An 18,030-nucleotide genomic window follows, 5' to 3' on the forward strand; every position below is an offset into this window, starting at 1 on the left:
CTGACCCAGTAAGGCTTTTCTTATGTTCTTATGGGAGACCTTGATGTTGATATCATCTGAATGGATGGAGAACAGTCATTTGGTAATCGACACTTATTATGCGTCAATGAAGCTGATGCTTGGGAGGATGCCATGGTATGCTTAGGAGAAGAAGAATGTTTGTGCTTCTTAGCTTTCTCACTTGCAACATCCTTTGCTGTCTGAGGCATTGATGATGATGGAGTCCTAGTGGTGCAAGGAACCCTGATGCTCGATGCAGTGTCAGCTTTGAGTTCCCATCCATGCTTGATGTCTATGTTGACACAGTACCATAAAGCTTTTCAAACTGAAGTTTGTGGGCTTTAAGTAGTCTCTTTTGCATACAGGATCAGAGGACACAGATAAAGTCTCATTGGTCAGGACCCAAGCACTGGATGCACCAATTATGCAGACCAGAATCAACTCATGCATGGTACAGGAAGTGCCTTAGCACTTGGTAGTGTTCATACCAGGTGAGAATATAATGCCTGCTTGTCCTCAGAGAATAGGTAATCCCCCAACAAATCACCAATACAATTAGCACAAGTGGTACTGGAAGAACTGTTTATCAAAATACTTTATTTCCTGGAGAATCTCCCTCAAAAAAAAAGATCCTCCTCATTTTACAGACACCCCAACAATTTCATTCCCCCTTTTGTTTTTGTTTTAAATGAACTAAAACAATCTGATGCTTAAAAGAAAAGACAGTTATAATTCCCAATCATACAATCAAGAATAAGATTTTTTTGGAGGCATGGACAAAGAATTTAGGGGTGGGAGAGGGGCAGGCTGGGAAACACCAATAGTCGATAAGAGTTTTTGGTTTCTCACTGTACAGTATGAAAGAAGGCATTGCTGAGAATCCAGAACTCACAGCAAAGCCAGCTAGAAGAAAGAGGAGGGGGTCAGGACAGGGGGAAATAGCCCAAATGGTATATCCATCCTGTGAAATGTTCCTGCATGCAGGCATCACCTGCACAGTGCCCGGCTCTCAGGCTCAGTCTCTTGTGTGCCATCAGTTTGGGCCTGGGACTGTCCATGGTACCATTAATGTCAGGAGCCAGAACCGCGGCGTCTGTTGCCGTTTCTGTTTTGCTTCAGCTGCCAATTTTTATTTTATTTTTTTCTTTTATTTTAAAATAATTTTAAAAAGAACTGCAGCCAAAATAAGGTAGAACTCCAAAAGTTTGTAATGGCCGTCCTTAAGCGCCATCATTTACACATATATATATATATAAAAAAAAAACAAAAAACAAATAAAGCCCCCATTAATTGTCTCTTAAGCTCCCTGGGATGCGCCAGGTGGTTTGTATCGGGCATACTATACTTTTCCCGGGATTTTTGCTCGCTTTCGTGCAATGGCATCTTCCACAGCTTTCAGTTGCTTCAGGAGCTCCTCACGCCGCGACAGTGTGCTGGTCTTGCTAGATTTTGTGCTGGAAGCAGGTGCTGGCCCAGGCTCAGATGTTCTGCCTGGCACACTTGTGACCTTGCTTGAGGTCTTTGATGGAGGTGATGACTGTCGTTTCCTAGACAGAGAAAAAAAAAAAACCCAAAGGACAAATCATGACCCCTCAATTGCCAGAGAGTAAGCTAGGGATTTAAAAGCATTTCACATTTAAAGCACAGTTTTTCTGTAAGTTGTGATGCCTTGTGGGCTCAGTTAAAATTCTCTAGAGATGATACTTAGCTGAGCTTCCAAGAGCAAAGCTCTTTCAATTTCTACACGTGGCTGACTGAACATAGGCCGAAGGTTATAGAGAATGGGAGTGCATGTGTGAGGCCATACTGTGCACCAGAAAGCCTTCTATATTGAGGACATGGAAGCAGGGCAGGATTAATTTGTCGAGGGCCCCTAGGCACACAAGTACACTGGGCCTCCATGCACTCCACCATGCGTCCAGGCGGAAACAGGAAGCTGCGTCAGAAGGAAGCTTTGGGCAAGCAGCACCGCTTGCACAATTACAGTTCCCGTTGCCTTTCTTACCTGCGTTGCTTGCTTGTCTTACTTTCTGTCGATGGGGGGGCTGCGTTGCCAATTGGGGGGGTGGCCCACGTTGCCAACTGATGATGGAGGGGTCCATCGCCGTTTGGTAAAAAACAATGTTGATGCCCTCCTTCATCGGGCCCCCCTGACCATTTCGGGCCCTAGGCACGTGCCTACTTGGCCTATTGGTTAATCCTGCCCTGCATGGAAGCTGGGTCTTGCAAAAAAATGTTGTTTTCCCTTAACCCTTTCAGGACCATAAGGATCGTAGGCCAATTTTTGTGGTTTTGACGACATTTTTATGGTAAAAAGGGCTTGCAGATGCCAAAAAAATTGATTTTTTTTGTGAAATATCATTATTTTTATTTAAAAAAATCACACTTCTGGCTTATGGACAGTGTGGCAAGTGAATCTTCTCGTCAATCTAGCAACGACGCTAATGAATGAATGTCGGAACCAGTTTGTTTACATAAAGGCAGTATCATATGGAATCCGTACATATCAAATTTAGAACTGTAGACTATCCCAATCAAAATTGATAGGATTTTAAAGTTATGGGACAAATATGTCCCTTGGTCCTGAAAGGGTTAAAGGCAGAGCACTAGACTAGTAAGGAATATTTGACTCTCGCCAGCGCTGTGCAGCTTGGGCCCTCTAGCGCCCTTTACACACATATGCAGTATAAGACCCTTCTATACAACAGGTTTTAATCCAGATTTATTACCATCTTTATTAAACAAGGCTTTCCTACATTTTAACCTCTGCCCAGGCTATACTTCCAGTTGCCTAATGTTTTACAATTAACGGGGTATCAAATGCATAATAAACAACAGAAAATGCCTCAGAGGTGCCAGAATGGCACAAAAAAACCAAAGTATTCAAGCTGGCAAATACATTTAATAAAACCAATCAATATACAAGTAGACAGTGGAATGAGGACTCGACATGGGCCATGTTTTGGCTAAACTGCCTGTGTCAGGAATCCATGGAAATCTATTAAAAAAGGTTAACAGAAGAATTCATAAAGCACAGTTACTTACCGTAACAGGTGTTATCCAGGGACAGCAGGCAGATATTCTTGACTGATGGGTGACGGCACCGACGGAGCCCCGGTACGGACAATTTTAGAGTGATTGCACTCTAAGAACTTTTAGAAAGTTCTAGCTCGGCCGCACCGCGCACGCGCGAGTGCCTTCCCGCCCGACAGAGGCGCGCGGTCCCTCAGTTAGTATAAGCCAGCTAAGAAGCCAACCCGGGGAGGTGGGTGGGACGCAAGAATATCTGCCTGCTGTCCCTGGATAACACCTGTTACGGTAAGTAACTGTGCTTTATCCCAGGACAAGCAGGCAGCATATTCTTGACTGATGGGTGACCTCTAAGCTAACAAAAAGAGGGATGGAGGGAAGGTTGGCCATTAAGAAAACAAATTTTGTAAAACAGACTGGCCGAAGTGACCATCCCTTCTGGAGAATGCATCCAGACAATAATGAGATGTAAAAGTGTGAACTGAGGACCAAGTAGCAGCTTTGCAGATTTCCTCAATAGGAGTGGAACGGAGGAAAGCTACAGATGCTGCCATAGCTCTGACTCTATGGGCCGTGACAGAACCTTCCAGTGTCAGTCCGGTCTGAGCATAACAGAATGAAATGCACGCTGCCAGCCAATTAGACAACGTACGTTTAGAAACAGGACGTCCCAATTTATTCGGATCAAAGGACAGAAAAAGCTGGGGAACTGATCTGTGGGGTTTCGTACGCTCCAGATAGTAAGCAAGAGCCCTTTTACAATCCAAAGTATGCAGAGCTTGTTCCCCAGAATGAGAATGAGGTTTTGGAAAGAAAACCGGTAGAACAATGGATTGGTTGAGATGAAATTCAGAAACAACCTTGGGGAGAAACTTTGGATGTGTACGCAGAACCACCTTGTCATAGTGAAAAACCGTAAAAGGTGGATCTGCAACCAGTGCATGAAGCTCACTGACTCTCCTGGCAGAGGTAAGAGCAATAAGGAAAAGTACTTTCCAAGTGAGAAATTTGAAAGGAGAAGTAGCTAAAGGTTCAAATGGAGGTTTCATTAAAGCTGAAAGAACCACATTGAGATCCCAGATAACCGGAGGGGCTTTAAGAGGTGGTTTAACATTGAAAAGCCCACGCATGAACCTGGACACCAGGGGATGAGCTGAAAGAAGTTTTCCATGGACTGGCTCATGAAAAGCTGCAATGGCACTGAGGTGGACTCTGATGGAAGAGGACTTTAGGCCAGAGTCAGACAAAGAAAGAAGATAATCTAACAACGTCTCCACTGCCAGGGAAGTGGGATCAAGATGATGAAGAAGACACCAGGAAGAAAATCTCGTCCACTTTTGATGGTAACATTGTAGAGTGGCTGGTTTCCTGGAGGCATCCAGAATGGAACGAACGGGCTGAGACAAAAGAGTATCAGTCGAGTTCAGCCCGAGAGATACCAAGCCGTCAGGTGTAGAGACTGGAGGTTGGGATGCAGAAGGGTTCCCTGCTGTTGCGTAAGCAGAGAAGGAAACAGAGGAAGAAGAAAAGGTTCCCTGGAACTGAGTTGAAGTAGAAGGGAGAACCAATGTTGCCTGGGCCACCTCGGAGCAATCAGAATCATGGTGGCTCGTTCCCTCTTGAGCTTGAACAAGGTTCTCAACATGAGAGGTAGAGGAGGGAAGGCGTACAGGAACAGATTCGACCAGTTGAGGAGAAAAGCATCTGCTGTTAGACGGTGCGGAGAGTAAAGTCTGGAGCAGAATAGGGGCAGCTGATGATTGTGAGGAGCTGCAAAGAGGTCTATCTGAGGAGTGCCCCATTGATCGAAGATAGACTGCAGAGTTACGGGATCGAGTGTCCACTCGTGAGGTTGGAGAATTCTGCTGAGTTTGTCCGCTAAAGAATTCTGAGCCCCCTGAATGTATATAGCTTTCAGGAAGAGATGATGATCTATGGCCCAAGTCCAGATCTTCTGGGCTTCCTGGCATAAAAGGCGAGAGCCTGTCCCACCCTGTTTATTGATGTAGTACATCGCAACCTGATTGTCTGTGCACAACAGAAGGACCTGAGGAAAGAGAAGATGTTGGAAGGCCTTGAGGGCGTAAAACATCGCTCTGAGTTCCAGGAAATTGATTTGATGTTTCCTTTCCTGGGCTGACCAAAGACCTTGAGTCTGGAACTCGTTCAAGTGAGCTCCCCATGCATACAGAGAGGCGTCGGTGGTGATGACTAGTTGATGAGGAGGCTGATGGAACAGAAGACCTCTGGATAGATTTGAGGATACCAACCACCATTGAAGAGACTGACGAAGAGATGATGTCACAGATATGTGTCGTGAGCAAGGATCCGACACTTGGGACCACTGGGTAGCAAGGGTCCATTGAGGAGTGCGCAGGTGAAGACGGGCGTGAGGTGTGACATGAACTGTGGATGCCATGTGCCCCAAGAGTACCATCATTTGTCTTGCTGAGATGGACGGCAGTGGAAGCACCTGCTGACATAGAGACTGAAGAGTCTGGAGACGATTGGATGGTAGGAAAGCTCTCATTAGGAGTGTATCCAGGATCGCTCCAATGAATTGAAGTCTCTGAGTGGGAATGATATGAGATTTGGGTAGATTGATCTCGAATCCCAGAAGTTGTAGAAACTGGATGGTTTGGTTGGTGGCCAGAAGAACTGCTTGAGCGGATGTGGCTTTGATCAACCAATCGTCCAGGTAAGGAAATACATGAAGGTGGTGAGAGCGTAGAAATGCCGCTACCACAATGAGACATTTGGTGAATACCCTTGGAGATGAGGCAAGACCGAAGGGCAGCACCTTGTACTGGTAATGACAATGATTGATCATGAATCGGAGATATGGTCTTGAGGTTACATTGATCGGTATGTGAGTGTAAGCCTCTTTGAGATCGAGGGAGCATAGCCAGTCGTTTTGATTTAGAAGGGGATAAAGGATGGCTAAAGAAAGCATCTTGAATTTTTCTTTTACTAGATGAATGTTGAGATCGCGAAGATCCAGGATGGGTCTGAGATCTCCTGTTTTTTTGGGGACTAGAAAGTAACGGGAGTAGAATCCCTGCCCCTTTTGATGTAGAGGAACTTCCTCTATAGCGTTCAGAAGGAGGAGGGATTGGACCTCCTGAATAAGGAGGGCCGATTGAGGACTGTTCAAAGCAGACTCTTTTGGCAGGCTTTGAGGTGGAAGAGTCTGAAAGTTGAGAGAGTAGCCGTGGCGGATGATGTTGAGGACCCATTGGTCCGATGTGATTACTTCCCACCGGCTGAGGAACAGAGAAAGTCGACCTCCTATAGGCTGAGGCAGGAGAGCAGGAATAGGGATACTGGCTATACTGTGGAGAATGAAGTCAAAAGGGCTGTGACTTCTGCTGAGGAGGTTGTTTTACAGCTTGTTGCTGCTGCTGTTGTCTGGGAGGCTGACGTTGTTGTTGCCTCTGACGCCTAGGTTGCTGAGCAGTGGTAGTCAATGGACGAGCTGTGAAGCGGCGTTGATAGGCCGATTGCTGCCTATATGGTCTTGGCGGAGGAGGCTTCTTTTTATTCTTAAGCAGGGTATCCCAGCGCGTCTCATGAGCAGAGAGCTTTTGTGTGGTTGAGTCCATGGAATCCCCAAAGAGCTCATCCCCTAGGCATGGGGCGTTGGCTAACCGATCTTGATGGTTAACATCAAGCTCGGATACCCGAAGCCAGGCCAAACGACGCATAGCTACTGACATTGCTGTCGCTCTGGATGTTAGTTCAAAGGTGTCATATATGGATCTAACCATAAACTTACGTAATTGGAGAAGAGACGACAAGCATGTGTGAAAAGCGGGATGCTTTCGTGAAGGAAGATATTTTTCGAAAGAAGCCATGGTGGTAAGGAGATGCTTTAAATAAAAAGAAAAATGAAAAGCATAATTACCAGCCCTATTTGCCAACATAGCATTTTGGTAGAGCCTCTTACCAAATTTATCCATGGCCCTTCCTTCTCTGCCAGGAGGGACAGATGCATATACACTGGCTCCTGAAGTCTTTTTAAGGGTGGATTCGACAAATAAGGATTCATGTGGAAGTTGAGGTTTGTCGAACCCAGGAATGGGAATTACCTTGTATAGAGAATCCAGTTTACGTGGGGCCCCTGGGACAGTTAAAGGAGTCTCTAAATTCTTATAGAAAGTTTCCCTCAAGATGTCATGAAGGGGAAGTTTCAAAAATTCCTTTGGAGGCTGATCAAAATCAAGGGCATCCAAAAAAGCTTTAGACTTTTTGGATTCAGCCTCCAAAGGAATGGACAAGGACTCGCACATCTCTTTCAAAAAACTGGAGAAAGAGGAAGTGGCCTGTTTGGAGGATGGGTCAGGGACAGCCGAATCCTCCTCCTCTGAGGAACATTCGCCTTCAGAAAGAAAGGGTTCCTCTGAGTCTCCCCACAGATCAGGGTCTCTGACATGGGAAGAATGGTCCCGAGACTCAGGTGTCGACGTTTGCATGTGTCGGGTTTTGCGCACCGACTTACCCGACCTCATCGATACCGAGTCAGGAGAAGTTATCGGTCGCACCGGTGCCGAAGTCTGCACCGATTGATGGTGAGCTCTCGGCTCCGGTGCAAGGACTGGCATCGATACCGATGAGGTTAGGTGAAGCGGTACCGAGACAGTGGAAGCGGGTAACACGGGTTCCACAATCGGTATCGATACGGGTTGTTCCACAACCGGTACCGATGGCTCGGTGCGGACTGGCACCGGAAGGTTCGGTGTCATGATAGCAGGAAGGAGTCGTTCTAATTGCTCCTTAAGCTGCACCTGAAGGATGGCCGTAATGCGGTCATCGAGGGATGGCACCGGTACCGCTTTTTTCTTCTGCGGTACCTGCGGTGCCGCTCGACGCCCCGGAGATGAGGAGCCCGATGTCGAGGGACTCACCTCTATAGGGGCGGAGCGCTTCCGCTGGCGTCTTACAGGCGGCAGGATTGGACTCACTGCACTCGAGGCCGGAAGACGTTCCAGCGGGGAAGGCTTCTTAGCCGGCTTACCTGACTGTTGAGATGCCGGTGTGGAATCACGCGGCGTCGAAGACGAGGGTGCCGACTGAATCGGTGCCGAAGCCGGAGTTGAAGGAACGGGGTCGGACATCTCGGCACCGAACAACAATCGCTGTTGAATTTGGCGATTTTTTAATGTCCGTTTTTTTAAAGTAGCACAGCGGGTGCAAGTAGAGGCCTGATGCTCAGGACCCAAACACTGTAAACACCAGTTGTGTGGGTCCGTGAGAGATATAGGCCTAGCACACCGCTGGCACTTTTTAAAACCCGGTTGAGGGGGCATGAAAGTAAAAACGGCTTCCGCCAAATCGAAGGCCGAGGCTTCGATGGTGGCAGAAGGCCCCGCCGGGGAAAACCGAAAACTGAAGAAAAAAATGAAAGTTTTTTTTTTTTTTTAACAAAATTGAAAGAAAGAAAAAAGGCAATGAAGCCAAAACGTTTACGCGAGCGGGAAGGCAAGTTAGGAAAAAATTTCAACAGCCGTTGAAAACGCGTCTTCTTAGCTCCGCGGAAACTAAGAAACTGAGGGACCGCGCGCCTCTGTCGGGCGGGAAGGCACTCGCGCGTGCGCGGTGCGGCCGAGCTAGAACTTTCTAAAAGTTCTTAGAGTGCAATCACTCTAAAATTGTCCGTACCGGGGCTCCGTCGGTGCCGTCACCCATCAGTCAAGAATATGCTGCCTGCTTGTCCTGGGATAATGAAAGAAACTTCATTATACAAATAAATAATATAATAAAACAACCGAATAAATAAGAGCTCATACCTTCCCACTAACTGAAGAATCTTAAAATACGTAAACTTATACAAACAAAAAGCTAATGGCTGTGTGATAAATAGACATACATAAATTCCACCAAATTTCATATGGATTCAACCAAAACAATAAAAAATGATTACAATATATATATATATATTTTTTTTTACCACACATTATGTATAGTTTGTTGTATTTGTCTTTCTGGCTTTATATACTTTGGGTGTTTTTATGTTAAATGCCTTATTGATTTTGATTTGGTTAAATAGATAGGAGCTTTGGTGGACATTATGCATGTCTATTTATCACACTGCCATAAAATTTTGTTTAGACAGGTTTCTATTTATATGACTTATCAGCTAGTGGGACTCCCAGTTATGTACTCTTATTTGTCTTAAGTCTGGTTGTTTTTATCATATTATTTATTTTTATAATGAACTTTCTGATATTATGAATTGTTTTTATAGATTTCCATGGACTCTTGATGCAGGCAGCTTAGCTGAAACATGGCCCATGTTGGGTCCTTGTTTCACTATCTATTTGCATATTGATTGGTTTCAGGGGTGGCCCAAGGCAATCTGTTGTTACCTGAGGCGAATGATAAGAGAGGCTTCCACCACTCCCCCGTTTATATTAATTTGCTGAAGGTGGTAACATAGTAACATAGTAGATGACAGCAGATAAAGACCCGAATGGTCCATCCAGTCAGCCCAACCTGATTCAATTTAAATTTTTTTATTTTTTCTTCTTAGCTATTTCTGGGCAAGAATCCAAAGCTTTACCCGGTACTGTGCTTGGGTTCCAACTGCCAAAATTTCTGTTAAGACTTACTCTAGCCCATCTACACCCTCCCAGCCATTGAAGCCCTCCCCAGCTCATCCTCCACCAAACGGCCATATACAGACACAGACCGTGCAAGTCTGCCCAGTACTGGCCTTAGTTCAATATTTAATCTTATTTTCTGATTCTAGATCCTCTGTGTTCATCCCACGCTTCTTTGAACTCAGTCACAGTTTTACTCTCCACCACCTCTCTCGGGAGCGCATTCCAGGCATCCACTACCCTCTCCGTAAAGTAGAATTTCCTAACATTGCCCCTGAATCTACCACCCCTCAACCTCAAATTATGTCCTCTGGTTTTACCATTTTCCTTTCTCTGAAAAAGATTTTGTTCTACGTTAATACCCTTCAAGTATTTGAACGTCTGAATCATATCTCCCCTGTCTCTCCTTTCCTCTATATTCAGGGCTTCCAGTCTCTCCTCATATGTCTTCTGGCGCAAGCCTCCTATCATTTTCGTCGCCCTCCTCTGGACCGCCTCAAGTCTTCTTAAGGTAAAAAACAGATCCACTGGATCTCCTTACTGCCACCTTAAATCCACCAATTGCTCTTGTTAGGCTACCACAAGCCCTCACTCCAATGTACTCTCCTATTTCCTTCTGGAACCCTTTATTTAACTTTTAAAAAACATCAACAGTAGCGGCAGTTCACATAGGCTACCCTGCCTGATGTCTTCTCTCTACTGTGGAAACAGGAAGTTTTGTCAGAGAGGGCATTAGAGAGATGACATTGGGCCAGTGGCAGCAGAGCAATGTATGTGAATCGTTGCTGCCACCCAGCAACTTCTGAAACAATTAAAAGATAGACTCGGAGTGGGGGGTCGATGAAGGAAGTGGGGAGATGCTGGGGAAGAAATGCAGCAGAGAGAACTGATGAGCAGGTAAGCTGCTCGGCGGCAAAATGCCGCTCCCAGGAAAATGCTGTCCGAGGCCTCCCAGCTCAATTGGCCTCATTATAGGTTTTATTAAATGTATTTGCCAGATTGACTTTGTGGTCATCTCTCTTTGTTTTTTTCTGATATCTGGTTCTGGTACATAGATTTCACTTCCTTTTTGTGCTGTGTGTGTTAAAAGACTATGCAACAGCTTTCTGAAATAGTCCCAGGTTCTTCTGATTATCCTCAGCGTGTGCTGATGTAACAAGCACAGAAAACATAACCTGAGTTATATAATTCACATTCCTCAACCAGGAAGATTGCAAAATATTTTGAACTGGGATTCCAGTGTCAGAACAGCAAGCAAGCCTGACATGGGGTAGACAAACTCCCAGAGCACATCTCTTTGCATTAGAGCTCGGATGTGAACTGGGTGGGGGAAACCATGCATAGAGCAGGACAAGGACTGACCTATCTGGCTGAACAGGAGTGGGTTTGGGGTTCTGTCCTCGCTGGCGATCTGGTTTCGGTGATGGAACTCTCCCAGTTTGTTTCCGATCACGAACAGCTGTCAGAAAGGTTAGAAAAAAAAGAAAGTACATAAGGTAACACCTACCGCCAGCAGGTATCTCCTAAATTATTCTAGAACATCCTCCTAAGAACAGTGTTTAGGAATGAGGTGCATTGTCAGAGCTCATGAGTCTGTGGTGCTTGAGGACAGGATTAAAATTCCCTGGCAGAATTATGTGGTCTCAGTCCTGGAATCGAATGGAACACTGCAGGGCAGGTCTGAGGTGTGCTGATGGAGCGCTGTCTAAGAAGGTCTCAGTATTGGATAGCAGAGTTCTTCCACAGACATGGGCATGGGGGTGGGGGGAAGGAGGGCATCTTCCCCTCTGGATTTCTTAGTTGCTGGGTCCTCCTCCCAGCTCCTTATCCTTACAAAGCCGAGAAGACAGCAATAGCAATATAATATTAAAACAAGCAGGAATGAACACATTGTGCTGCAAAATCTCTTCTGGACTTGCTCTGTTAAACCCTCCGATGTACACTTCCTTTGGAGGCTGGGAGGGTCAGAGGATTCAACAGCTCTGTGCTAAAAGAGGTTGCATGGTCTGCCCTGCACATTCCCGTTTATTTTAGTGCTGTTACTGCTGTCTTCTCGGACTCTTAAAGAAGTCAAGGAGCTGTGCAGGGAGGGAGGTGCTGGACCACAAGGGGAGAGTGGAGGCTCTGGAACTGAAGGAACTGGGGGAAATGAAGAACACTGGTGGAAGAGATATTGGATTGCTTTGGGAGGCAGGAAGAGATGGGGGGTGATGCCAGTTTTTGGAATATATAACTGCCAGGACCAGCATTAGACATGGCTGGGGACCAGGGCAGAAATTTGGGAGGGGACATCAAAGCCTACCAATAGGCTTGGGGTTCCCTTGGAAGTCCAGGGTAAAAGCACTAGTTGATCCCCACCCCAACACCTGCCCTGTCTGCAGTCTTTACATTTTGCACAGTACAGGGAGAATTGTGGTTTGGCCCGAAAATTGACCTTTTACCTTTTTCGATAACTTTGAGTTCTGGAGATCTTTTGAAGACAGATTTTTCATCTAGGGTTTTGGGTATTTTGTTGGACTCTTCCCTTTCAAAGTCAGGTGAATCATCTTAAAAAAATGTTTCTTTAGTCTTCGAATGTTACGGAGGGTGCGTCAGCTATTTTCTAAGCAACATTTTGCTGTATTGGTTCAAGCCATTATTTTGGCTGAGTTAGATTATTGAGCAAAGGAAATACCAACCAGTTACAATTGATTCAGAATAAGGCAGCCAAATTGATTTTTGGAAAAAGAAAATTTGATCATGTATTTCCATTACTGAGAAATCTTCACTGGCTCCCTGTTCATCTTAGAATTTGATTTAAATGCGCTTGTATGTCTATTTTTGCCTATAGTCCATCTAACATAGAATTCTCTTCAGTCTGTTGTTTCAAGGAATTCTCAGAAGTACAAACTTTCATTTCCTTCAGTGAAAGGGATAAAGCTTGTTGGCAATATTTCTTTTTTTTTTAACTTCTTTATTCATTTTAAATCTTATAACAAGTGCACAAAATTACCTCATTAAAACTTTTACAAAAAACTCTTGAAATACTTTCTCTTATCATCATATACAGATAAAAATTTAAATCCCTTACCCCACCCCTTCTCAATTAGTTTAAAGGAACATATCATAAAACTCTTATAATCTTAATTATACAATACTAATTCATACCCACCCCTACCCCCTAAATAAGAAATATACTATCAATGAGAAAGTGATGTCTATTCATTACATCTCTTGATCCTTTTCCTACAGGTTTACAGCGATTTGGAATGAAATTCCTAGTTATATTAGAACTCTTCTCTCTCTCCAGATTTTTCATAAATTGATGAAAACAATTCTATTTCAACGGTTTTTGGGAAATGATACTAAAGAGTGTTAATTGTCTTTTGTTTAGTAATTCACATGTTTGTTAAACTGATTCCCTGTTTAGTAAACTGAGTCGAGCCCCTACTTCAGATGATATGGCACAGAAATCTAAGGCTTAGATTAGATTAGAATTAATCTATTTCTGGTTTCTTGGTGCTTCAGTTGAATTTTGTCTGCAATTTTCTTATGTCATTTTGTGGTCATTTATATTTTTATTTGGTCAGGCTCTATCTGTGCTGTGTGTGTGCAACCAAAGCTGGATATTTTGTTAATATGGAGTAATCTGCCTTGTTTCAGTTTTTCTAATAGGTGTACTAGGATCCATTGCAATATTTGTGGTGCTGTCTCGTTGTTTTGTGAGTTTTGGAATTTGCGCTGTAATGGTAGATTTTGCTATAGGTCCTGAATGACATTTTTATAGGACCGACAGGATTTATGCGGCTGATATAGAGATGATACCAGAATAATTTTTTTTCTATGGCAAATTTTATGGGTAAATGAAGGCCTGTTGATGCTTTAACAATTCCTTACATCAATCTACTTGAGAATTCTAGAATATTCTATCCTATCCTATCAAAGGCATTTCTATTTGGCATCTTCCTCCTTATTACTACTTGATCCCTCCAAAGCAATCCTTTTGCTTAACGCAATAAATTACTTTGCCCCTTGGATAAATTCCTCCCTATGCTCATGTTAGTACAGCTGTGTAAGGGAAGGTCTCATTATTGGATAGTGGAGTGCATCAGGGCAGGAGTGAGGTGCACTGGCAGAGCTGTGTGCAGAGAGGTCTCAGTGGAGTGACTCAGAGCAGTAATGAGATGCACTGGGCAGATCTGTGTGGGTGATGTATGTAAGAAAACTGCAATGAGATAAACAATAAACAGGCTTTAAAGAGACAAAATGTAGGGCATTTTTCCAGCCAACTGTGTTGCAGGCACTTCTATGAGCTGCTCACCTTTGTCAGGTGTCATGTTCACCCGTTTGGCTGGCGGTGAAGGCAGCCTGTCTTTATCCGAAGGCTCATACCTCTTCCTGCTTCCTTTATCAGCGGCCTGCAAGCGAGGGAACCAAACATTCAGCAAAGTCATTGTGAAGCATCTGAGCAGAATGAGACCACAGCAGATTGTGCCAGGGAGTTATGAAAAGGTATAAAACAAGGATGCAGTGCAAAACACTTTTGTACAGAAGCTGGCTTATGCAAAACAAAGAATCTTGTGTTTGCCCGAAAATAAGCCCTAGCATGATTTTCGTGGGTAGGTCGTAATATAAGCCTTACCCCAAAAGTAAGCCCTAGTCCCAGGATTCGCCGGCAACAACTCTTCAACCATGCAGCCAAACCCCCGCTGGCAGCAGTCTAAACAGCTGAACCCCCGCTGGCAGCCTTCTCTGCTGGGGAATTCACTCTGCCGCGTTACAGATGATGTCAACAGTAATGTGGTAGAGGGAATTTCTCGGTGGACAAGGCCGAAGCAGCCTGTTTAGAGTGCTGCCAGCCCGACGCTGCTATGGATGAAGGTATATAGGGCTCGCTCGTGGTCGGCGGGGTTCGGATGGGAGGGAAGGAAGGATGAAGGGTCAGCGGGGGTTTGGCTGTGCGGTGGGGTGGGTGCTCAAGGGTTCTGCTGCACATGTGGGGGAGAGAAAGGGAAGAGGAAGAACTGGGATAAAGGAGAGGAAGGGAGAGATGATCATGTACATAACCCGAAAATAAGACCTAGTGTGTTTTTTGGGCCCAAAATTAATATAAGACACTGTCTTATTTTGGGGGAAACACAGTAACTTGCATACTATTTGTAATTTCTTAACATCTGTAAACTTTATCAAGGGGAAAAATGCCAGATCAGTCTCTTCCTATGAAGTGCTTTCTTCAGCTGCTAGAGTTTGTGGCTTCACATTTCCCTAAGATGCAAGGACTTGTAGTACCGTATTTCTAACATAGGTCCATGACACTCAGAAAACTGTATGTGTCTAGAAATTAAGGGGGCTGGTTTAGACAAATATGAAGACAGGCTACACAATTTCTTACCAAAGCAAATCTGTACTAGGCTATCATCCCTTCTAAACAGGGAGGCTTTCTACTACTCTTCCTTCAGGCAACAAACATATAGGTGTGTACATGCAATATTACCATCTCATCTCTGGCAAGCTACGTTCAAGGAGATGGAGATATCTTCTGGTTAATGATTTCAGTGTCAGACACCTGGAGAAAATGTTACTTCTTAAAAAAAAGGGAAAGTGGTTACTAATGTGACTGAGTAGTTGACAAAAGACTATGGAGGAAGAAGCTACCAACTAGCAGCCAGAGAGATGTCCTGGGATGTCAGATGAGGAAGTTAGAACATGATACAGGGATGTGATCAGTCAACTAGAACCAGCATTATTATCACTGCCCTGTACACCAGAAAGTGAAACGGCATTGTTTCTGAGCATTAGGGTGGCAATTTTCAAAGCAATTCTGGCAGGTAGAACGGGGCAATGGGCTATTTGAAAAGTGCCCACCTTCCCTGTATCAGTATGTGCACTGCAATTTTACCTGCACTTGGTGGAGGGTTCTGGGGGCAGGTATGTAACAAATGTGCAAATGTTTAGGTACAAAGGATAATCGTTGCCCAAAGTCACAGTAAACCAATGTTTTCCCTCTGAAAATTGTAAAATGAAAACCACCCTCATGTTAAGAGTCTTATTTACTGGTCTTTCACACACATCTGACTGCACACAGGAGCCGATTACCTTTACTTTTCAGCAAGGAAGTTTGCGGCTCTCATATGCTCTGGTGATATCTGACAGTCTCATGCATTTATGACAACATTGCCTGATGTGTGCTCAGAGAGAGAGAGTCAAAGGCAGTGGCTTCAGCCCCTTAAAAGTTGAATCATATCTGGGGAGGGGGTGCATTGACTGGAGAGTTCTGCAATAGTTTTAAATACAATGGAAGAGGCCTAAGAATCATAGTAACATAGTAAATGATGGCAGAGTGGTCCAACCATAACATGCTCCATAAATTGATTTATTTTAAATGGTCCTTTTTCTTAGATATTTCTGGGCCAGAAACCCAGAACCCTGTCCAGTAGTGTGCTTAGGTTCCATCTACTGGAGTCTCCATCAAAGCTCACTCCAGCACATTTTTTTTTTAATCATTTTTATTAGAAAGGGTTCAACAGGATAACAGGAACAACACTGGGACCAAAAGTGCAAATACAAACAGCAGGTGAAAGACCAGAACTTCACCCTCTTTAGAAGTCTACATAGATGGTACAGTTGCAGTAGAGCATCAGAGGGATACGAGCCTCTCCCGGCAGACTAAAACAAGGAAATAGCTGGTACAGAAGATACAGATAACTCTTGCTACACAAGTAGTGTGGAGAGGTACAAAGCTCCCCAAATCCCCCCAGAGGGGGTAGGTAGACTCAAAGAGTCAGCTGCCCATGGTACCCTGTCAGCCCCTAGCAATTTCAAATATTTATTATACAGGAAAACAGCCAACCGAAGCAGCTCCTCTCCAGCCCATCCTCAACTGAATGTCCATATACGGGACATAGGCCATACAAGCCTGCCCAGTACTGGCCTTAGTTCCTGCAATGTATACCCATTATTTTCTAATTAGAGATCCTCTGTGTTCATCCCACTCTTGTTTGAATCCAGGGCTCCTTCGTTACCGGAAGTCTTTTATGAGTTTATTGTGTGCTATAGGATGTGGGATGAGTAGGGGAAATATATGTTTTATTGCACTTGAGTGAATTTATTGCCTTGCTGCTATAATTGTGACCTTTGAAGTGTAATCCACTTGTCGTGCCATATTTGCTGTGCTGGAGAGCGGGTCCAGCAATGAAAGAACTGCCATTCAGCCCCCAGGTGCCTCAGCAGTCAAATACATGCACACAGATGGATTTGGTGGAGCCCACACACTGTCATCATCCTCACAAGGTACCTTGTGATGCCACCTAACACATCCATGTGCATCTTTTCAGGATATCCCGGCAGCATTGCCATTTCATTTTTATAGTATTTTAAATAAACATGGAGGAAGTTGTGCAAGTATTAACAGGAAATGCGAAGGTATTTGTTTGCTCAACGAACAATACACATGCCAGATTTGGTCACTCCTCCAGAAGCCTTTAGGGTTAATATAATGACCGAAGCAGCCTGGTCTCTATAACTCTCCTGCATTCAGACCCTGATGAAAGGTTATTATGTCCAGCTTCTGGTATGATACTTAGTCCACCTAATTGTAAAAAGCCAAAACAGAAAATCTGGGTACTTCTGAGATACAAAAAGGCAAATGATACTATCCGTCAGAGAAAGAGAAGCCCAACAGGAATCTGTCAGTGTACAAGATAATACTAAACCCTAGTCAGCAAAAATGATTTTGCATTCTTGACAGCACGTGCTCAGCTATAAAAATTTTGAAAACCTGGATTTCTGAAGTTCTACCTTTAAGTTGAATTTACTGAGATCTTTTATTTTTGTTGTAAACCTATAGCAAACAGCAGTATATCAAGTCAAATCAGTAGCTTGCAGATAAAAAAACTCCTTAGAGAAATAAGGGAGAAGGAGGTCGGGGCAAGAGAGGAGATGATAGCAGAAATGATGCTTTGCGTCAGCGTGCAAGTTCTGCGGGCATTAAATTTACATCTCATTTGTTTGCAGCATTGCCCTACTGTGTGGCTTTTTGGTACCGGCCCCTTTTAAGTCTACTCTCAGGCAGGCAAGAGAAATACTTCATTATGAAGCACGCATGCAGGCATGGACCATACCAGAAATCTGAGACTATAGGCATAGAAATGTGTTAAAAAAGTCTACAGGCGATAGACACCACACTGAAATTATCTTTGGACCAACACTATGCTAATATGGTAAATAGTTTTAGGTGTCTGGGAGTATTAACTGATTGTCATTTAAATTTTGAAGAACAGGTTTCTAGTGATTGCTAAAGGGTTTGGAGCATTAAAGCAACTTGGAGCCATTCGCAAACTTTTAGATGAGGATTCTTTGCATACCTTAATACAAGCTTTTGTTTTATCAAAATTGGATTACAGTAATTTAGTTTATGCAGGAA

At 44.2% G+C, this 18,030-nt stretch overlaps 1 protein-coding gene across 5 annotated transcripts in view; it reads right to left on the reverse strand.

Moving 5' to 3' along the window:
• Positions 1 to 577: 577 nt before the first annotated feature.
• ZC3H18 (zinc finger CCCH-type containing 18) overlaps positions 578 to 18,030 on the reverse strand; it is a 191,383-nt gene continuing 173,930 nt past the window's right edge. For all 5 annotated transcript variants that reach the window (XM_033941389.1, XM_033941390.1, XM_033941388.1 and 2 more), the window contains 3 exons: positions 13,930 to 14,026; positions 10,992 to 11,088; positions 578 to 1,547 (listed from right to left, as the gene is read on the reverse strand). In XM_033941389.1, the coding sequence (XP_033797280.1) occupies positions 1,340 to 1,547; positions 10,992 to 11,088; positions 13,930 to 14,026 (402 nt within the window). In that variant the 3' untranslated portion in view covers positions 578 to 1,339. The remainder of the gene's footprint in view (positions 1,548 to 10,991; positions 11,089 to 13,929; positions 14,027 to 18,030) is intronic.

This window comes from Geotrypetes seraphini, chromosome 4 (assembly GCF_902459505.1).
Source record: "Geotrypetes seraphini chromosome 4, aGeoSer1.1, whole genome shotgun sequence".
In the NCBI taxonomy this organism is placed as follows: domain Eukaryota; kingdom Metazoa; phylum Chordata; class Amphibia; order Gymnophiona; family Dermophiidae; genus Geotrypetes; species Geotrypetes seraphini.